The sequence below is a fragment of the Ochotona princeps genome, chromosome 10 (genome assembly GCF_030435755.1).
Source record: "Ochotona princeps isolate mOchPri1 chromosome 10, mOchPri1.hap1, whole genome shotgun sequence".
Lineage (NCBI taxonomy): Eukaryota > Metazoa > Chordata > Mammalia > Lagomorpha > Ochotonidae > Ochotona > Ochotona princeps.
Genome location: NC_080841.1, coordinates 32,938,435 through 32,954,353, shown reverse-complemented (window position 1 = coordinate 32,954,353; position 15,919 = coordinate 32,938,435). Strand labels below are relative to the sequence as shown.

The following is a 15,919-nucleotide window of genomic DNA, read 5'->3' as shown; positions in this document are numbered from 1 at the left end:
TGTTACTTTTGGGGAAGCCACTGTGGCTCATCAGGTTAGCTTGCCTCTTGGAATGCCCTCATTCCTTGTCAGAGTACTAGTTCAAGTCCAGGCAACTCCACATTCCTACCCAGCTTCCTGCTAATGTGCTTGGGAGGCAGTCAATGGTGACCCAAGGATTTGGGTTCCTGCCACTTAATGTGGGAGACCCAGAAGGAGCTCTGTGTTGAGGGAATCGGGGGAATGCACCAGTGAATCAAAGATATCTGTCTCTCCCTGTTATTCTGCTTTTTCAAACACATAAACAAATCTTTAAAAGAAATTTATCATTTATTTTGTCTGCAAGGCAGAGAAACAGAGAGATGTTCCATGCAGTTTTTGAAGAAAAATGTACTCTTGTTATTGTTGAGATCCAGAGAGCTCCCATCCGCTGGTTTACTTCCCAACTGCCTGCAACAACTGGAAGCTGAAAATATGATCCAGGTCTCCCACATGGGTTGCAGGGAAACAACCATGCTTGAACTTCTAGCTGCTACCTCCCAGGGCGCACACTATAGGAAGCTGGAATCAAGAGTGAGTCGAAACTTGAGCCCAGGTACTCCGGCACAGGACAGTTGCATCTCTGCTGCTAGGCCAGATGCCTGCCCTGCCGCACTCACAGCTAGCACTGCTGCGCGATCTGGCTGATCCCATCCTGCTCATTGTGAGTTTTATGACTTTTGAGCTGAACTCATAACTTATTCTATAAGACATTAAACCACTGTAAATGCACTTTCATGCTATCAACGGAGGAATTGAATGTTATACTAAGTCCAGGAAACATTCTAGTCCTTTGTTTCAAATCTTAAATCCCTTTTGTGTTGGCAGAAAGGATTTGATGTATTCAATGCACTCGATTTGATGGAAAATAAAACATTCTTGGAAAAACTCAAGTTTGGCATAGGAGATGGCAATTTACAGTATTACTTATACAACTGGAGGTGTCCAGGAACTGAGTCTGAAAAGGTGGGTTGTAATCCCGTTTAGGCTTTCCCTAGAATTAAGAGGCCTTTTTCAATAGCTTTTAAAAATACAGTTCTAGAGTTTCTCTCAGCTGCTTGTTCTTACTAACTCATTTCTTTCCTCCCTTTAGGTTGGACTTGTACTACAATAAAAGGATGCTTTTCACTCTAAATCTTGGGCATCATCTTTTCTTAATATTCCATTAATGATTCCTGAACTGCCATTCCAAAGAATAAAAGCACAAGTGAAATCGAAGTAGTTGGTAACCATCAGACAAGATGAAAATATGTCCATATGTGACCAGTTATTACATTTTACCTAGAACATTAAAGGTCACCTTTTTACACTGTTTACCCCTTTATGAATGGGATGACAGAGATATAAAGAACATATTTCCCTAATTTCCAAACTTCTGACTATCTTGCTGAAAAGAGGGTCTTTTTCCACTCTTTTTGAAAAAGAACCGTTTTTCCTCTGAACTAAATATTGTTAAGAAAACCCTTGCTGTTGTATGGCGACAAATGGCAGCACTTGTTTGAGTGCCAATATATTTGTGTAAGAGAATGAAGGATCCATTTGGAGAATCTTCACTTCTGTCACCTTCTGTGCTGTCACTGGGAACACTTACACTTCTCTCCCTCAATGACAAGGGGTGGATAAGTGTGAAGCAACATAACAAAATGCACTGGTAACTGTCACATCTTTTTCTCCATAAGCGGTGCCGTCCAATCAGTAGACACACAGATTTATACTTTGATCTTCAACAGGTCAGTGAATTGCTTGAAAAGCAAAGTTGTGTGCAAACATGAGGTGTGCTGAGAGAGCCTGTGCCCAGGACCAGACTTTGCTGCTGCTGAGCAAATTGAACATCCTGGACATGTAACAAAAGGAAATAAAGGCCCTAAAGTGGACAGACAGATCTGGTGGAATTTATCAGTGCTATAAAGGCACTGATAGTGTGAATGTTCTTATTACTTATGCAAAATTGCACATATTGCTTTATGTTGAATCTTAATTTATCACGAAAATTGTCATGCTGATATAAATGTCTTATTTGTAAATAAGTATCCATAATTTTGTTACCAATGGTGTTTTTAATCTAGAATTTGAAACCAGTTTAAAGGTATACATGAATATGTATATATTCCACTTGACCTAAGGGACAAATGAGATGCCAAATGAGGCCACAAAGCCAAGCCTGGACTCAGTAAGCAGATGTGTGTTCCTGTCTGCACATGCCAGAGCCTAGGCTGTGTGCAGGAGTGTGCCTCCTGGATTACATGACAGCATTAGCAGCATGTGATAAGTAGTCTTAATGAAGTCAGCCAGGTCTTTTACCAGGGAAGGGGGGGTGTCAACAGTCCATGGCCCACTGCCTGTTTGTATACAGCCTAAGAATGTTTTTGTTATCTTGGAATGGTTGGAGGGAGGAAAGTCAAAATCACTTTGTGATGTGAAAATTCTACAAAATAAACAGTTAAGACTCCATAAATAAAGTTGTACTGGAATACTGCCATACTTTTGTATGCACACCGACTATGGCTGCCTCATGTTACAAAGGCAGGTTTGGGTTATTGTGATAAACAGCATAGCCTGCAAAGCCTATGGCCCCTCACGAAAACAGAGGCAGTGATTGAGAGCTGACAGTCACAGCTGTGGCATCCCCACATTACCACCAGTGGGACACCTGAGGCTGCATAGCAGTAAAAAGTTCAAACCCAGCTGTACTGACCCTTCTTTCTTCCAAGGAGAAAGCCTTCAAGAAACAAAACTGTATCAACCCACTGGAACATTCTGAGATACTAGCATAAGGTAAATGCTTAATCTGGAACTCAAGGCTCTGTTTAACAACATTTTTAATGGCAGAAAATTTTATATTTATGCAAAGTACTTTTCAGGTAATTATAGAACTGTCAAATTCTGTCATGAGCTTTACTTCATGAAACTGATAATTAATCACTAAGTCATTCTTAAATGTAGCTAATAACTGCAATTGACTCTTTAAGATTACCAAATGAACATTTCAAAATACAGAATCAATACATGTTTGTAAAATAGCTATTAAAACTAAATGTAACACGAAGGGGCTGGCATGGGGCATGCTAGTCCTCTGTCTGCTAGCACCAGTATCCCATATGGGTGTCAGTTCATGTCCTGGCTTCTGCACTTCTGATCCAGTGCTGCACTTGTGGCCTCCTGGGAAAGCAGTGGAGGATGGTTTAAGTCCTTGGTCTCTAGCACCCAAATGCAAGATCTGGAAGAGGCTCCTGACTCCCAGCTTGGAATGGCTCAGCTCTGGCTGTTACCATCTAAGGAATGACCCAGCAGATAGATCTTTCTCTGTGTCTCTCCTTTCTCTGTAAATCTACCTTCCCAATAATAATAAAAAAAAAAAATAGAATTTCAGATCCAAAATAATTACATTGTTTTATAATTTGTCTATAATGAAAATGCTGTTTTCCATTAGGTTTCCCCATAAGCACTAAGTAAAGTGGAAATAATACAGGTGGCATCATCCCTGAGGCCACTAGAATTCAAGCTGAAGAAAATGTTGAGAAGCCAACCTCTTCCTCACAAATCACAGCAAGTGAATTCTCCAAACAGGAGACACTGACACAGCAATGACTGGTCCCCTCCTCGCCTGCAGAGCCCTGCAGTGCAGACCCGACTGCCCCTGCAGGGCAGACCCGACTGCTTGCTCTGTTCTCTTCTTGCTGCATCCTAATCACCATCGTCTTGTTTATAGGAATTAAATTTACACCATGGAAAGTTGGTGACTTCTAACTAGTCAGAATGTCTCACCTGACTTTTTCTGTGTGAACATTCAACCTGTCTGCCTAAAAAAGAAGTTGACATGAAGGAGGACAAAAAAGATGATCTGCCTTTGAATACAGTATACTGCATGGCGCTTTCGGTCCTTCCTGTAACACACCTAGTGCTTCTCCACTCTGCTTACACCTGCCCTGTGAACCGGGACTGTCTCCTTGGCATATTTTCCAAGTTTGATGGAAAATTATAACTCCTGTAGGATTACAGATGTTCCTGCTTGAAAGAACATTTTTTTTCTTCAAAAAAAGAAAACGCATGCACATTATTTGCAGTAAGTTTTTGTCTTTACATTCATGTTAAAATATTTTCTGTATTTAGTGTTTTTAAACCAATATATCTGTGCCATATAATTACAAAAAGTGGAAACTTTATCAAATAGGATCCTAAGGATATATGTAAATGTCACTCATTTTATTAGTTTCAAAGCATCTTTACAAGGTGTCCTTTGACAAACTGCCAGGACAAGTTTATCCAAGATTACTTAGTAGCTTTTTTATTTTTGGGTGGTTTCCTTTTCTTATTAGGATTTGGAATCAGCTTCTTTATCTTAAGTGGCTGTAAAGCTACAGAAGTTGGTTGAGCTTCAGCAAGTCTCCGCTTATGTTTTGAGAGGTCTTCGAATGAAGTTTCCAGAATCTCTCTGTCTTGGTCTTCCAGCGCTGTGGTCTCTATAGTCTCCCCAGGACCTTCAGTTCTGTCTGGAAGCCATGGTACGCTTAAATCAGGCACTCTGGGGATAATAGCACAGACTTGGTCTGTTAAGTCCACTGTGTTCTTTCTGAACCCCAAGGCTAGGACACATTTTAAGCCGATGACAGGCGCGATTCTCTCACTGAGCCGGGGAACCTGGCAGGCGGGCACAGCTCTGCTTAAGCTCAGCTGAATCAAGTGTGAGGTGATGAGGGCGGGCTTGACCGACTTACACACCAGGACCAGCAGCAGGTCGCTCCGCTCCAGGGCTCTGGTGACTTCATTGACACCGATGGCCAGCTGTTTCCTGACATGCACGGGCGTCCACCCCAACAATGGCTGCTTCGCGCCTGTCTCTCTTTCCTTCTGGTTCTCACCAGTATCAGCACCGAGGCTGCAGTTTTCTTGGCTCTGTTTCTTGAAACAAGGCATTGTTTTCTTTCTCCTCTTATCCTCCATCTTGCGCAGGCCAACAGCCTGAAACCCATCCTCCAGAGTCTGCAGGATGAAGTGCGTGTGCTCCCGGTCCAGCTCGGGCCAGCAGATGGTATACGGGTTGTTTAAGGATGTCTTCACAGTTACAGGTCTCGTCTTTCGAACCGAACCCCGTGATGGGGCTTGAGGGGCTGCAGCCATGGTGGGAAACCCTTGAGAGACACAAAATGGCAATAGAAGATTCACGTTAGCTTGAAACACATGCCTTCCCAATATCTCAGTTGTACTTGGACTCTTGGTAAGTGGAAGTAAGCCTGAATTTGTAGGCCCAATCAGGTGACCATGTACATTTGACATTTCCTTTAATACTCCCCATTTTGTCACTTGACTTTGTCTTTATAGGCAGGCAGCGTGCAAATGTTTTACATTGTTGCAATCAGTGAACTCACATTCTTTATGCATCAAAAATGTTCATAATTATTTTTGGGAGGAGGACTGTATAGTATTATTCTTACGAGTTTTGCTGTAATTTTCTAAGTGCTCTCTAGGGTTTCTGTTCACTCGGCATTCACTGAGCGCCTGCAGTGTGGCAGTGGTGTTTCAGGTACTGGGGTTCATGGTGAACAAGACCCTGAGGCTGCTGCACTCAGCTCACAACCTGTAGAGGGCCCAGGCACCTCTGCTGTGCACAGTGAACCAGCTGTGATAGTGCAATGACTGCAGCAGTAACCCATAAACAGAAGCAAAACTGCAAGTCTGTCCTTCTGTCCTCCTGTGTAAACCTGCTATCCTTCCTCAGGCTCCTTGTACCTCCTTCCTAAAACACTGCCTACACATATCCCCCGCCCACCTCCAACACAACCACTTAAGTTTATGCCAAGCAGACTGTGCTGCTGCCCCTAACTATAGGAAAACGGGAAACATCATGATTAAAGACAAGGCTCCAGGGCCCCGCACGGTGGCCTAGCGGCTAAATTCCTTGCCTTGAACGCCGGTTCTAATGCTGGCAGCTCCACTTCCCACCCAGCTCCCTGCTTATGGCCTGGGAAAGCAGTCGAGGATGGCCCAAAGCCTTGGGACCCTGCGCCCGTGTGGGAGACCTAGAGGAGATTCCTGGCTCCTGGCTTTGGATTAGCACAGCACCGGTCGTTGTGGTCACTTGGGGAGTGAATCATCGGACAGAAGATCTTCCTCTCTGTCTCTCCTCTATGTATATCTAACTTTGTGATAAAAATAAATAAATCTTAAAAAAAAAAAAAAAAAAAAAGCCAAGGCTCCATTAAGGAAAAGCAAGAGGGGGCCTTACGAAGGAAAACACTACAATCTGCTGGTCTAGAGCGCATGGCCTGCTCGTCCTCGGGCGGCCTATGCCTGTCTTTTCCCTCCACTTGGTTCCTTACCTTCTATCTGGCACTCAGCTGAGAACCAAGGGGACCCATCTGGCAAAACTAGAGGAAGTCCTCTCCAATTCAACTACGGCCACTAATGCTGAGGCCAGTGTCTACACAATGAATGTGTCTGGGCCTGTGCTGGGCCATCTGCTATCTAGCTCGCTTCCTTCACTCCAGTGCCATGCTGTCCTCCCCAAACCCTTCTATCTTCATACCGCACAGGCTCAGGGAGTTTGGAAGACAAGCAGTTCTTCCAAACCCATTTAGTCCTTGCTGACTGCTGGGTGGTCAGAAGCAAGGCGAACGCACCCTCATGGGGCTTTTGCTACAATGCAGGAGTTGGCACATGTCAGTGTCTGGATAGCAGGGGCGAATACTCACACTTGTGCGCTCCAGAGGATAACAGGAAGCATGAACTTGTGTCTGCAGAATCTGGTGGGGAAGAGAAAGAAGTACAAAAGTGGCTTGGATGAGCACAAGTTCATGCTGTGTAATCCAAACCAAAACACCGACTGCAGGAAGAGCCTGGAACACGGACCTCGCTGAGGTACCTTTGCTTGGGAGCCTCTAATTCCAGTAAGTGCAAACAGAGTTCCCTCAGCTAAGGCAAGGTGGGACCAGGCTGCAGTTGACCGGAGCCAGACACACCATCAGGCTCTCCCAGGCAGGCGGCAGGAACTTCAATGGCCTGACTTCCACACTTCTCCCAGCCTCTGCACCAGCAGGGCCTTGAACCCAGGCGTCTTAACCACTAGACTAAATGCCTGCTGCCCCACTGCAAACTCGTCAAGGTGCCTTACAAGACCCTTCACACTCAGACCCCAATCTCTGACCAGCTTTGTTCTCCCTAGACCCCACCACACACAAATTACACCTCAACACCCAGCCACATTCATACTTCCCAACGGATACCACTGCCACCTTCAGCTCCAGCTGAGGTACCAAGACATAAACAAGGTAAAAACAGACCCTGGCCTCAGTGAACTTAAAGCAGCTAGCAGGACGACGACGTGGGCAGGTAATACGGTAAAATGGACCAGGCACACACAGCAGAGCTCTACTTCTCTTCAGGGGGATCAGAGGCCATCTGAAGCAGAGATGGCATCCCAGGAACTGTCTTACAGGACAGCTGAGCGCCAACCGGCAGGGCCAGAGGTGTACAGAACGAGATGCCAGGCAAGGTACAGGCAAGTGGGGGAGACTTGTACGCCTTGGAGAACCGACAATAACATTAAAAGCAGAGGAGTGGCATGCTTAGACAGCCGTCACAGAAACCTCTCTGTGGAATCTGAGCAAAGGAAAGGAGGGTTCTTTGCAAGACTGGATGCAACCAAGGGGACTCGGTCAGCCTTCAGGTAAGAAATGAAGGCGGCCGGCCTTCACTGGAGAGAGACGTTAGCCCCAACAGGAGGTGACATCCTCCCCGCCAAGGAGACGCCCACTGAGACCCCGGGGGACGACTCTGGCTTCTGGGTTCCCAGGGGGCGCACCCTTCCCCACTGGGTGCCACCCTGCACCCGGCAGGCTGCACGGAATTGTCATTTTGTGTTCTCGTCTCCCCTTCGAAACACAGACGGGCCGGCGTGGGGCTTTCGTTTTGTATTCCCCCCCACACACACACACACAATCCAATGGATGCTGTAACGCAGAGCGGAGTCCGAGCCCAAGCGGCCTGGCGCGCCGGTCCCGGAAGGAGCTTGGCGGCCCCGCGACAGGTGGATCAGGAAGTATTGGATACTCAGCGTGACCGGAGCCAGAGCCCCAAGCTCGATCGCCCTCCCCGGTCCAGGTAACCGCGCCCCTCAACTCAACTCACAGTCTACACCTCGAGCGTCCTAGCAGACCACAGCGCCGGCCCCACGTGCGCGTGCGCGTGCGCAGAGCCCTCGCCTCCCGGCACCGCCCTCCAATCGCGGCTGCGGGCGGGCCGGGCTGCTTCCGGCGCTTCTTGTTCCTTCCTTTTTGCTAGGACCGCCCCCTCACCACACACACCGCGTAATGAGGGAAGGCAGCAAGCGCCCACAATCAAGGCTGGGACTGAGCGAAGTCTCGTCTTTGAAGACCCTGAGTGTAGAAGCGGGTGTGGAAGCTCCCGCCTGGTCCTCCTCTAGCGGCAGGGCGGCACGCAGCGAGCGCCTCCTCGCGAGATCCCACGGTGACCATGGCGACCGGCCGGCTGCTGCTCCCAAGCCTCACCGCCAGCTTGAGCCTCCGGAGCAGGCTGGTTCCCTCAGGGCTTCTCTGCTTCTGTCAACACCCTCCCGTTTCGCCTTGGGATCTTAGCCGTCCGTCTCTTCTCTCCTTCCGGACGCAAAACCTCGGTCCTTGTCCCGGTGTCGCATCTTTGTGAGATCCCCGTGCAAACCCCCAACACTCACCCCCCCCCCCAAAAAAAAAGATACTTGGGGACGGGGAGCGGGCTGGGATAGGGGAGGAGGAGCAAAACACCTCATTGTCAGTAATGTCATCTCGGAAATAATGTAGGACATCTTGACTAATGTAGAGAAGAGTAAGGGCTGCTTTTCACAGACAGGGATACGGAGTCTTCTGCGGTAGTTACTCCAACCCGCGGAGACCAGCAGTTAGGAGTGGTGTCCGGGGACAAAAACAGCTGGATATGATTTTTAAAGTCAGTTGCTTGTAACCTAGTGAGACCTCCCCATCTCTCTTCCATTTTCACTCTAACGTGAGCCATCTTCCTTTCCCCTTCCTATTGGAGGTCCTATACAAAGCTCTTGGAGAATGCAGTTGAAAATGGAGAGCATTGTGGTGCAAAATTTCTTGCAAAATCCACGAAGAGGAGTAGCATTATGAAGAAACACCAAAGGTCAGCGCGATGGCTCAGTTGGCTAATCCTTTACCTTGTTTTGTGGGGATCCCATGTGGGCACTGGTTCGGGTCCTGGCTGCTCCACTTCTGACCCAGCTCTCTGCTTTGTGACCTGGGGTGCAGGTCACAAGATAGCCCAAGTCCTTGGAACCCTGAACCTGTGTGAAGACTCAAAAAGAGGCTCTGGGCTCCTGGCTTTAGATGGGCTCAGCTCTGGCCATTGCAGCCACTTGGGGAGTGAACCAATGGGTGGAGGGAGGATCTTTCTCCCTGGCTCTCTCATCTCTGTAAATCTGCTGTTTCGGTAGGAAAAAAGCAGCAGCAGCTTTTAAATTTTTTTAAAAGAAGCACATAGATTTCAAAGATTTCTTTTTTCTTTTTGGTACCCAAATAAACTTATCTTAAGGAAAAAAAAATATTTCTTGGAGAGGCAGAGAGAAGCCGGAACCCTATTTCCTGGTTCACCCCACCCCCAGTGCCTGATATCGTCACTCCAAGTCAGGAGCTGGAACTCTGTCCCACGTGGGTGTCAGCCGCCATCATTGAGCAGTCACCTGCTGCCTCCCAGGTATTTTATCGACAGGCAGGTGTCACTGGGATGCATAGAAGCCAGCTGGTGTCTGGCCTGCCAGACCAAATGCTTTAATCCCATTTTCCATAAACTTTTTGACGTACTCACCTACATATTCCCCCCCTTTTTTCAATCTATTCGCTGCCTTTTTTCCCACTTTGAAATCTAGTTTCTATTCATTTTGATAGCCTACATAGTACCCCAAGGGCCATACCTACCAAAACTTGGCACTCTTTTTGGCCAAAGATTGTAAGCCATACAAGAGTAAAATATACATGTGATTTTTATTACATGAAAAAAGATGGAAGAGGGCAAGGCTGGGACCAGCAATTGTGATATAGCAGGTGAAGCCCTCTTCTGTGACACCAGCATTTCAAAGTGGATAGCTTACTCCAGCCGCAGCTACCGCGCTGTTCATCCAGCTCACTGCTGATGTGCCTGGGGAAAGCAGCAAGAAAATGGGCCAAATGCTTGGGCTCTTGCCAGCCATGTGAAAGACCCGTGGAGTTTCATGCTCTAATCTCTGGTGGGTCCCCACTCATGGTGTCCATTTGGGGAATGAACCAGCAGATGGAATATCTTTTTGTCACTACCTCTGTCTCAATATTTATTTTCAAATATTAAGGAAAAAAAACAACAATGAGATTGAGTGCAACAACAGGTTTTCTTGTTTCAGAAAGTCACAGTAGTTGATACTGTACTGTAAACATAGACACAGATCTCATGGAAATACTAAAGGGAATAAAATTTGTCCAAATTTGTTCCTCTTCAGGTTCCAGACCTATAGTTTTAGCGTCAATATTAATACATATTTGTTGGGTAGCATTTATGAGCCATTCCATATTTGGAGCCAGGGTTCCTCAGTTGAAATCCCAACTTCATCACTAACTAGCTCTAACCGTAGGCAAGGTGATTACCTCTAGTGTGAAATGATAATAATAGCCCCTGCTGTGAGGCTTAGAGGAGATGATCTGTGTAAGATGCTGATCACTGTGCCAGGCACATAGTCCTGCGAGTCCTGATAAATTGTCCTCTGATGAATACAGAAGCGACCTGGCAGAATTTTTTTTTTAAATGGAGCATCCCAATTTCAGTGCTTGTTTTAAGAATGGCAATATAATTTCCACAAGAATTTGACTAATATGAACATTTCAAAATCAGTTTCCCTTCCATTCCTCTATCACACAAACATAACAACAACAGAAGCAAATATTTTTCCCATGACCACATGATCTCCAAACATATTTTCTTTCCATGCTCCCTTCTGATTTGTTTGACATACAGGCATGCTTTAATATTAAAATAATAATACTCCAACATATGTGAAGTTTAAAGAGAATTGAACTAGAAGATAATTTTAGTGTAGTGGAAACAGTTTTTGAAGGGTAGGCATTTGACTCACTGCTTGAGATGGTAACTGGGATGCTCAGGTCTCCAACTTGAGTGCCTTCCTGCTAACGCACACCCTGGGAGGCAGTGGTGGCTTACAAATATGGATGCCAACTAAGAGGAGGAAGGAAGGAAGGAAGAAAACGGAGGAAAGCAAAGAAGAAAGGAAAGGGGGGAAGGAAGGAGGAGGAGCAATAACTCAGCTGCTGGAGCCCTTACCACTGCCTCCCAGGGGCTTCAGGAGCAGGCAGCTGGAGGCAGGGGCTGGAGCAGGGAAGGGAACCCAGGCTCTCTGAAAGAGGTTGTGAACTCTAAACTACCAGGTCAAACGCTGCCCACCCCGCCCTACCCCCAATGCTCCCTGTTCTGTATTGCCCATTGTCCACGACTTTAAAACAGTATGACTTTTTCCAGCGTTTTACTTCACTTGGATATTGATTTCTTGCCACTGGTCTATTTCACCACAAGCGTAGCAAACCTTTTTAAAATGCTGTATGGTGGAAAATAGGCTCACTTGTGCTGGGGGCTATTCTCCCTCCGTCATTTGTTTGCAAAGACGGTAATTCTCCCAATACTCAGCTGCGAAGTACAACGAAGGACAGAAAGTGAACCACCCCTGCCATCAGGGAATGCGGCCCCAGGTCTGCGGAGAGGCACTGCAGTGGGACTCACAGCGCCCTCCTGCGTGTCTGCAGGCTCCCAGGTCGTAGGGATGTGTGCCGCCTGCAGAAGCAGGTCAGCCTGAGCAGGCTTGCAGTTCTGGGCCTCCATCAGGACTAACAGCAAGTTAGGGCAGCTTTGCTTTAGAAAAAGGAGGAAGGACAACCCATAAACACTCATGGATGGCCCACATGGCCCTTCTGTCATTCAGGACACGGTGGGAACCTGATTCCCGTCACCTACCGGGTCCCAGCAACAAAGACACAGCGGATAGTTCCTCCTGTATACCAAGGAAGAACCCCAAGTGAGGTCTACGTTCTGGGAAGATTGTTCTTTTGCATACAACTTCTTTGAGAAAGATTAGAAGCGCCAGCCAGGAGCCGAGAGAAGCTGATTTAAACGCCCTTTTTTTAGCCTTTTCTCTGGGTGGGACGCCAACCATTAAGAGCTGTCACTGCCTCCTGGGAGTTCCTCTTGGGCCCACCAAGCTCACCTGTCCAGCTCCGCTCTGCCCCGCCCTCCGGCGCACCCGAACCAATGGGCCGAGCCGGGCGGGAGTGCGACCAATGGGATGGCCGACGGAGAAGCGCTGCCTGGAAGAGGCGCCGGGCGCGAGGCAGTGCGGAGTTGCGCGAGGAGGAGCAGGTGTAAGTCGTTCGGCGCTGGGATGTCTCTGCAGGTAACTCAGGAGATGGGGGGTGGGGAGAAGGAGTGCTTTGAGAAGGAGCCCCCAAATAGAGAGCGCGTGGTGAACTTGACTCTCCCCTGTCCCACTCAGCTCACAGCAACTGCCGCTCGCCTCCTGGGAGCGCTCAGGGCCAACCTCGGGGCATCCCCACCGTTTCCAGAGTGCACTCTTAGGACAGTGTAGACTGCACCAAGTCATTTGTTTACCACAAGCTTCCTGGGGCCCCAGGGATTGGTTAAACCGCCTGGAACGTTAAAGGAGGCTCAATCCCCCAGGAGCTGGGAGATAACGCTGCTAATGTGGTCGATGGCTTCCTTGCATGTTTTCTTTGTGCGCCTGAATGTAACTGCGCTTACATGTGTGATTTATGTATGCACACTCATTATGTTGCTTTTACGTTTAGTTTTGATCCTCCACTTAGCACTTTATTAAGGGCATTTTCTCATCATTATTCTCCACAAATATAAATTTTCAGAATTGCATACATTGAATATAATGAGCATGGCTAACTCTTAACCATTTCCTCAGGCAAGAAGCGAGGTGGGAAAAAAGTCCACACTCCTCTCAGCTGGGTTCAGATCTCTCTACTTGGTCTCTACTCAGCCTGTGAAATAGTTCCTTAGCCTCTTTGTATCTCAGTTCCCTTCTCTAAAACTGCAGCACGCTTGTTCTCAAGTGGGCTGCCTCTATAGTTTGTGGGAAAGTGCCTGGCGTGTGGGCTAAGTGTCCAGTAAAGATAAACTGGTAGCTAAACATTTATGGATTTTTCTCTTGTGTTTGACAATGTAATCTAATGCTGAGCTTCCCCTCTCCTCCCCTCATCCTTCAATAATCAAAACTTGCCGAGACTCAGAAGATAGAATTTCCTTCTCACTCAGTACTTTGTTGTCTGTTGAAGGCTTGAAAGATGTTTTGGGATGTGTGTTGTAGCACAGTGAGTTAAGCTGACTTGGACTACAGGCATCCCATGTCCTAGTGGCAGTTCTGGTCCCTGCTGTTCCACTCCGTGTCCAGCTTCCTGCTGCTAATGAGCACTCTGGGAAGGCAGCATAACATGACCCGAGTTCTTGAGTCCCTGCCGCCCATGTAGGAGACCTGGCTGGAGCACATCCCCCTGCCTTCCTTCTGACCCAGGCTTTAATTGTTGCAGCCATTTGGGGTTTCCTTCTCTCTATTGCTCTGTGTTTCAAATAGATAAACAAATCTTGGGGGAAAAATTCTTCAGTGAGAATGTAGTAGCTGAAAGACATTACAGGAAAGCAGCATGCCAAGAAATATCCACATTGACTACCAGGATAGTATCTGTCATCCATTTAATTGAGTATTCCTGGTATTGGAGGAGTGGCAGGTGTTGACCAGGTTGGGAGACCACATCCCTCCTAGTGGGGCATGACTTTCTGTTAATGAGCACTCTGGGAGGCATCAGATGATGGCTCAAGAACTTGCGTTATTGCCAACACAGGGGAGACCCTAACCAATTTTGCGTTAGTTACTGACCTGCTCTGACTGTTGTGGGCAACTGGGAAATGAACTAATAGATGGAAAGTTTCTCTCTCTCTCTCTCTTTCTCTCTCCCCCGCTCTGGAGGAAAATACCTTTTGAAAAACAACCGCGTAGTTGACTGACCTATTTAAATTTAGTAGTGTGAGTACATACAATGATAATGTGCATTTGGCATTTGTGCTGCTTTGCAGCATGTCACGTACTCACCTCCTGCCAGGTTCTGAGCCCCTGCAGGCAGAGCGCCCCTTGTGCCCCTATGGGCTAGCCAAGCCCTGGCCGTTGGGGTGTTCACCACGTTTTGCTGTTGTGCTGAGCTCTGGGAGAGGAAGAGGTGTGTGCTTGGGTGCCTGCATACAATGAGGTGTGGGTTTGGGAAAGCAATTCCATGGAAGTCATAAAGTTTCATTGAGTATGATTTCCTTTTAGAAAACTCAGGCTGAGCATTGTTTGTTAGTAGGAAAGATTTTATTTAATTCCATGTACTTTATCTAAATATCAGGTAACTACCTGAAAAACAATCTATCCATGAGTTCAAGTAATTAGGATAATTGTGAAAGCAGAATTTTAAAATATGTTTATTTTTTTCACCTCCTTGAAAGGCAGAGTGACAGAGAGGAATCTGTCATCCTCTGACCCATTCTCCATAAGCACCTGATAGTCCAGGCTGGGCCAGGTACTAGGAGTCCAGAACTCCATCTTGGTTTCCCACGTGGGTGACAGGGCCCACACACTTGGCCCATCATCTGCTTCCTCCCAAATTGCATCAGCAGGGAGCTGGGTCAGCACCCACAGAAGTGCTACAACACCTGCATGGTGGTTCACTTCTTACTGAACCTTCTTCCACTTCCTCTGAGTCCTTACTTCCTGGAGAAACACACCCTGAAACGAAGATGGGTCGGCCCGACAGTAGCAAATGCACAGTATGTGTCTTTTTTTTTTCCTACTTTAGGCTGATTTTGACAGGGCCGCCGAAGACGTGAGGAAGCTGAAGGCACGACCTAGTGATGAAGAATTGAAAGCACTCTACGGGCTGTACAAGCAAGCCATGGTTGGGGACGTTAATATCGGTATTAAGTGGCTATTTAAGAAAGAATAATGATGAACTTGGTTTAACAGTATTTACAGAAGCAGCCAGTACTAAGTCAACATGAAAGTGTCTCTCTTTTTTTTGGCAGCATGTCCAGCAATGTTAGACTTAAAAGGCAAGGCCAAGTGGGAAGCGTGGAGCCTCCAAAAAGGTTTGGAACTCCTTAACAAGTCTAAAACAAAACTTCTTCACTTCCCCATGCACCAATCTGTGAGGGAACCTGTTTTTTTGTGTCTTCCTAGGGTTGTCAAAGGATGAGGCCATGCTTGCCTACATTTCTAAAACTAACGAGCTGATTGGAAAATATGGAATTTAGAAACCAGCAGAGGAGAGGTTTTTCCTTCTGGAGCTTTCACGGTGAAGGTATCACAAGCTAACATTGAATGGCGCAATGTGTTCTCTATTATTCTGTATTTTTGCTATTAACATGATTTATAATATTTAATTAGGAATATTGTGTAACTGGACACTGATTAAATTTTACTTGATAAATCGGGTGACTCTCAAGTTATTTTTTTAAGTTGCAGTGACCAGCATGATGGTGCAGCCACTTTGTTAAATGCTATTTTGTAGTGCTGGCATCCCACGTGGGCCCTGATGCAAGTTCCAGCTGCTCCACTTGCAATCCATTTCTCTGCTACTGCACCTGGGAAAGCAGCACATTATGGCTCAAATGCTTGGGCCTCTGCCACCAATGGTGGGAGACCTGGAGGAGGTTCCTGGCTCCTGGCTTTGGTTTAGCACAGTATGTCTGTTGTGGCCATTTGCAAAGTGAACCAGCAGGTAGAAGATCTCTCAGTGTCCCTCTTTGTGTCCCCTTCTCTTTATAATTCTGCCTTCCAAATATATAAATACATCTTAAAAAA

The 15,919-nt window shown here is 46.9% G+C and overlaps 3 protein-coding genes across 3 annotated transcripts in view; 2 read left to right on the top strand and 1 right to left on the bottom strand.

Moving 5' to 3' along the window:
* The window catches only part of NMT2 (N-myristoyltransferase 2), a 64,281-nt gene extending 62,015 nt beyond the window's left edge, over positions 1-2,266 (top strand). The window contains exons 11-12 of the mRNA XM_004578590.4: positions 847-984; positions 1,112-2,266. Of these exons, the coding sequence (XP_004578647.1) occupies positions 847-984; positions 1,112-1,132 (159 nt within the window). The 3' untranslated portion in view covers positions 1,133-2,266. The remainder of the gene's footprint in view (positions 1-846; positions 985-1,111) is intronic.
* A 1,934-nt stretch (positions 2,267-4,200) lies between these two features.
* On the bottom strand, positions 4,201-6,832 carry RPP38 (ribonuclease P/MRP subunit p38). The gene is made up of 2 exons (XM_058669290.1): positions 6,708-6,832; positions 4,201-5,147 (listed from the first exon to the last, which is right to left on the bottom strand). Exon 2 carries the CDS (start codon positions 5,134-5,136, stop codon positions 4,288-4,290), a length of 849 nt encoding a protein of 282 aa, XP_058525273.1. The 5' UTR covers positions 5,137-5,147; positions 6,708-6,832; the 3' UTR covers positions 4,201-4,287.
* Positions 6,833-9,089: 2,257 nt separating this feature from the next.
* ACBD7 (acyl-CoA binding domain containing 7) lies at positions 9,090-15,556 on the top strand. The gene is made up of 5 exons (XM_004578591.4): positions 9,090-9,153; positions 12,190-12,454; positions 14,916-15,033; positions 15,142-15,204; positions 15,296-15,556. The coding sequence occupies exons 2-5, from the start codon at positions 12,347-12,349 to the stop codon at positions 15,367-15,369; spliced, it is 363 nt and encodes a 120-aa protein (XP_004578648.2). The 5' UTR covers positions 9,090-9,153; positions 12,190-12,346; the 3' UTR covers positions 15,370-15,556.
* The last annotated feature ends 363 nt before the right edge of the window (positions 15,557-15,919 follow it).

Bases quoted from the DNA above. Each gene is read 5' to 3' on its own strand.
- RPP38 (XM_058669290.1), bottom strand. From the start codon at position 5,136: ATGGCTGCAGCCCCTCAAGCCCCATCACGGGGTTCGGTTCGAAAGACG.
- ACBD7 (XM_004578591.4), top strand. From the start codon at position 12,347: ATGGCCGACGGAGAAGCGCTGCCTGGAAGAGGCGCCGGGCGCGAGGCA. The intron at 12,455-14,915 runs GTAACTCAGGAG...TTCCTACTTTAG, and splicing joins GCGCTGGGATGTCTCTGCAG to GCTGATTTTGACAGGGCCGC. The intron at 15,205-15,295 runs GTTTGGAACTCC...GTGTCTTCCTAG, and splicing joins AGCGTGGAGCCTCCAAAAAG to GGTTGTCAAAGGATGAGGCC.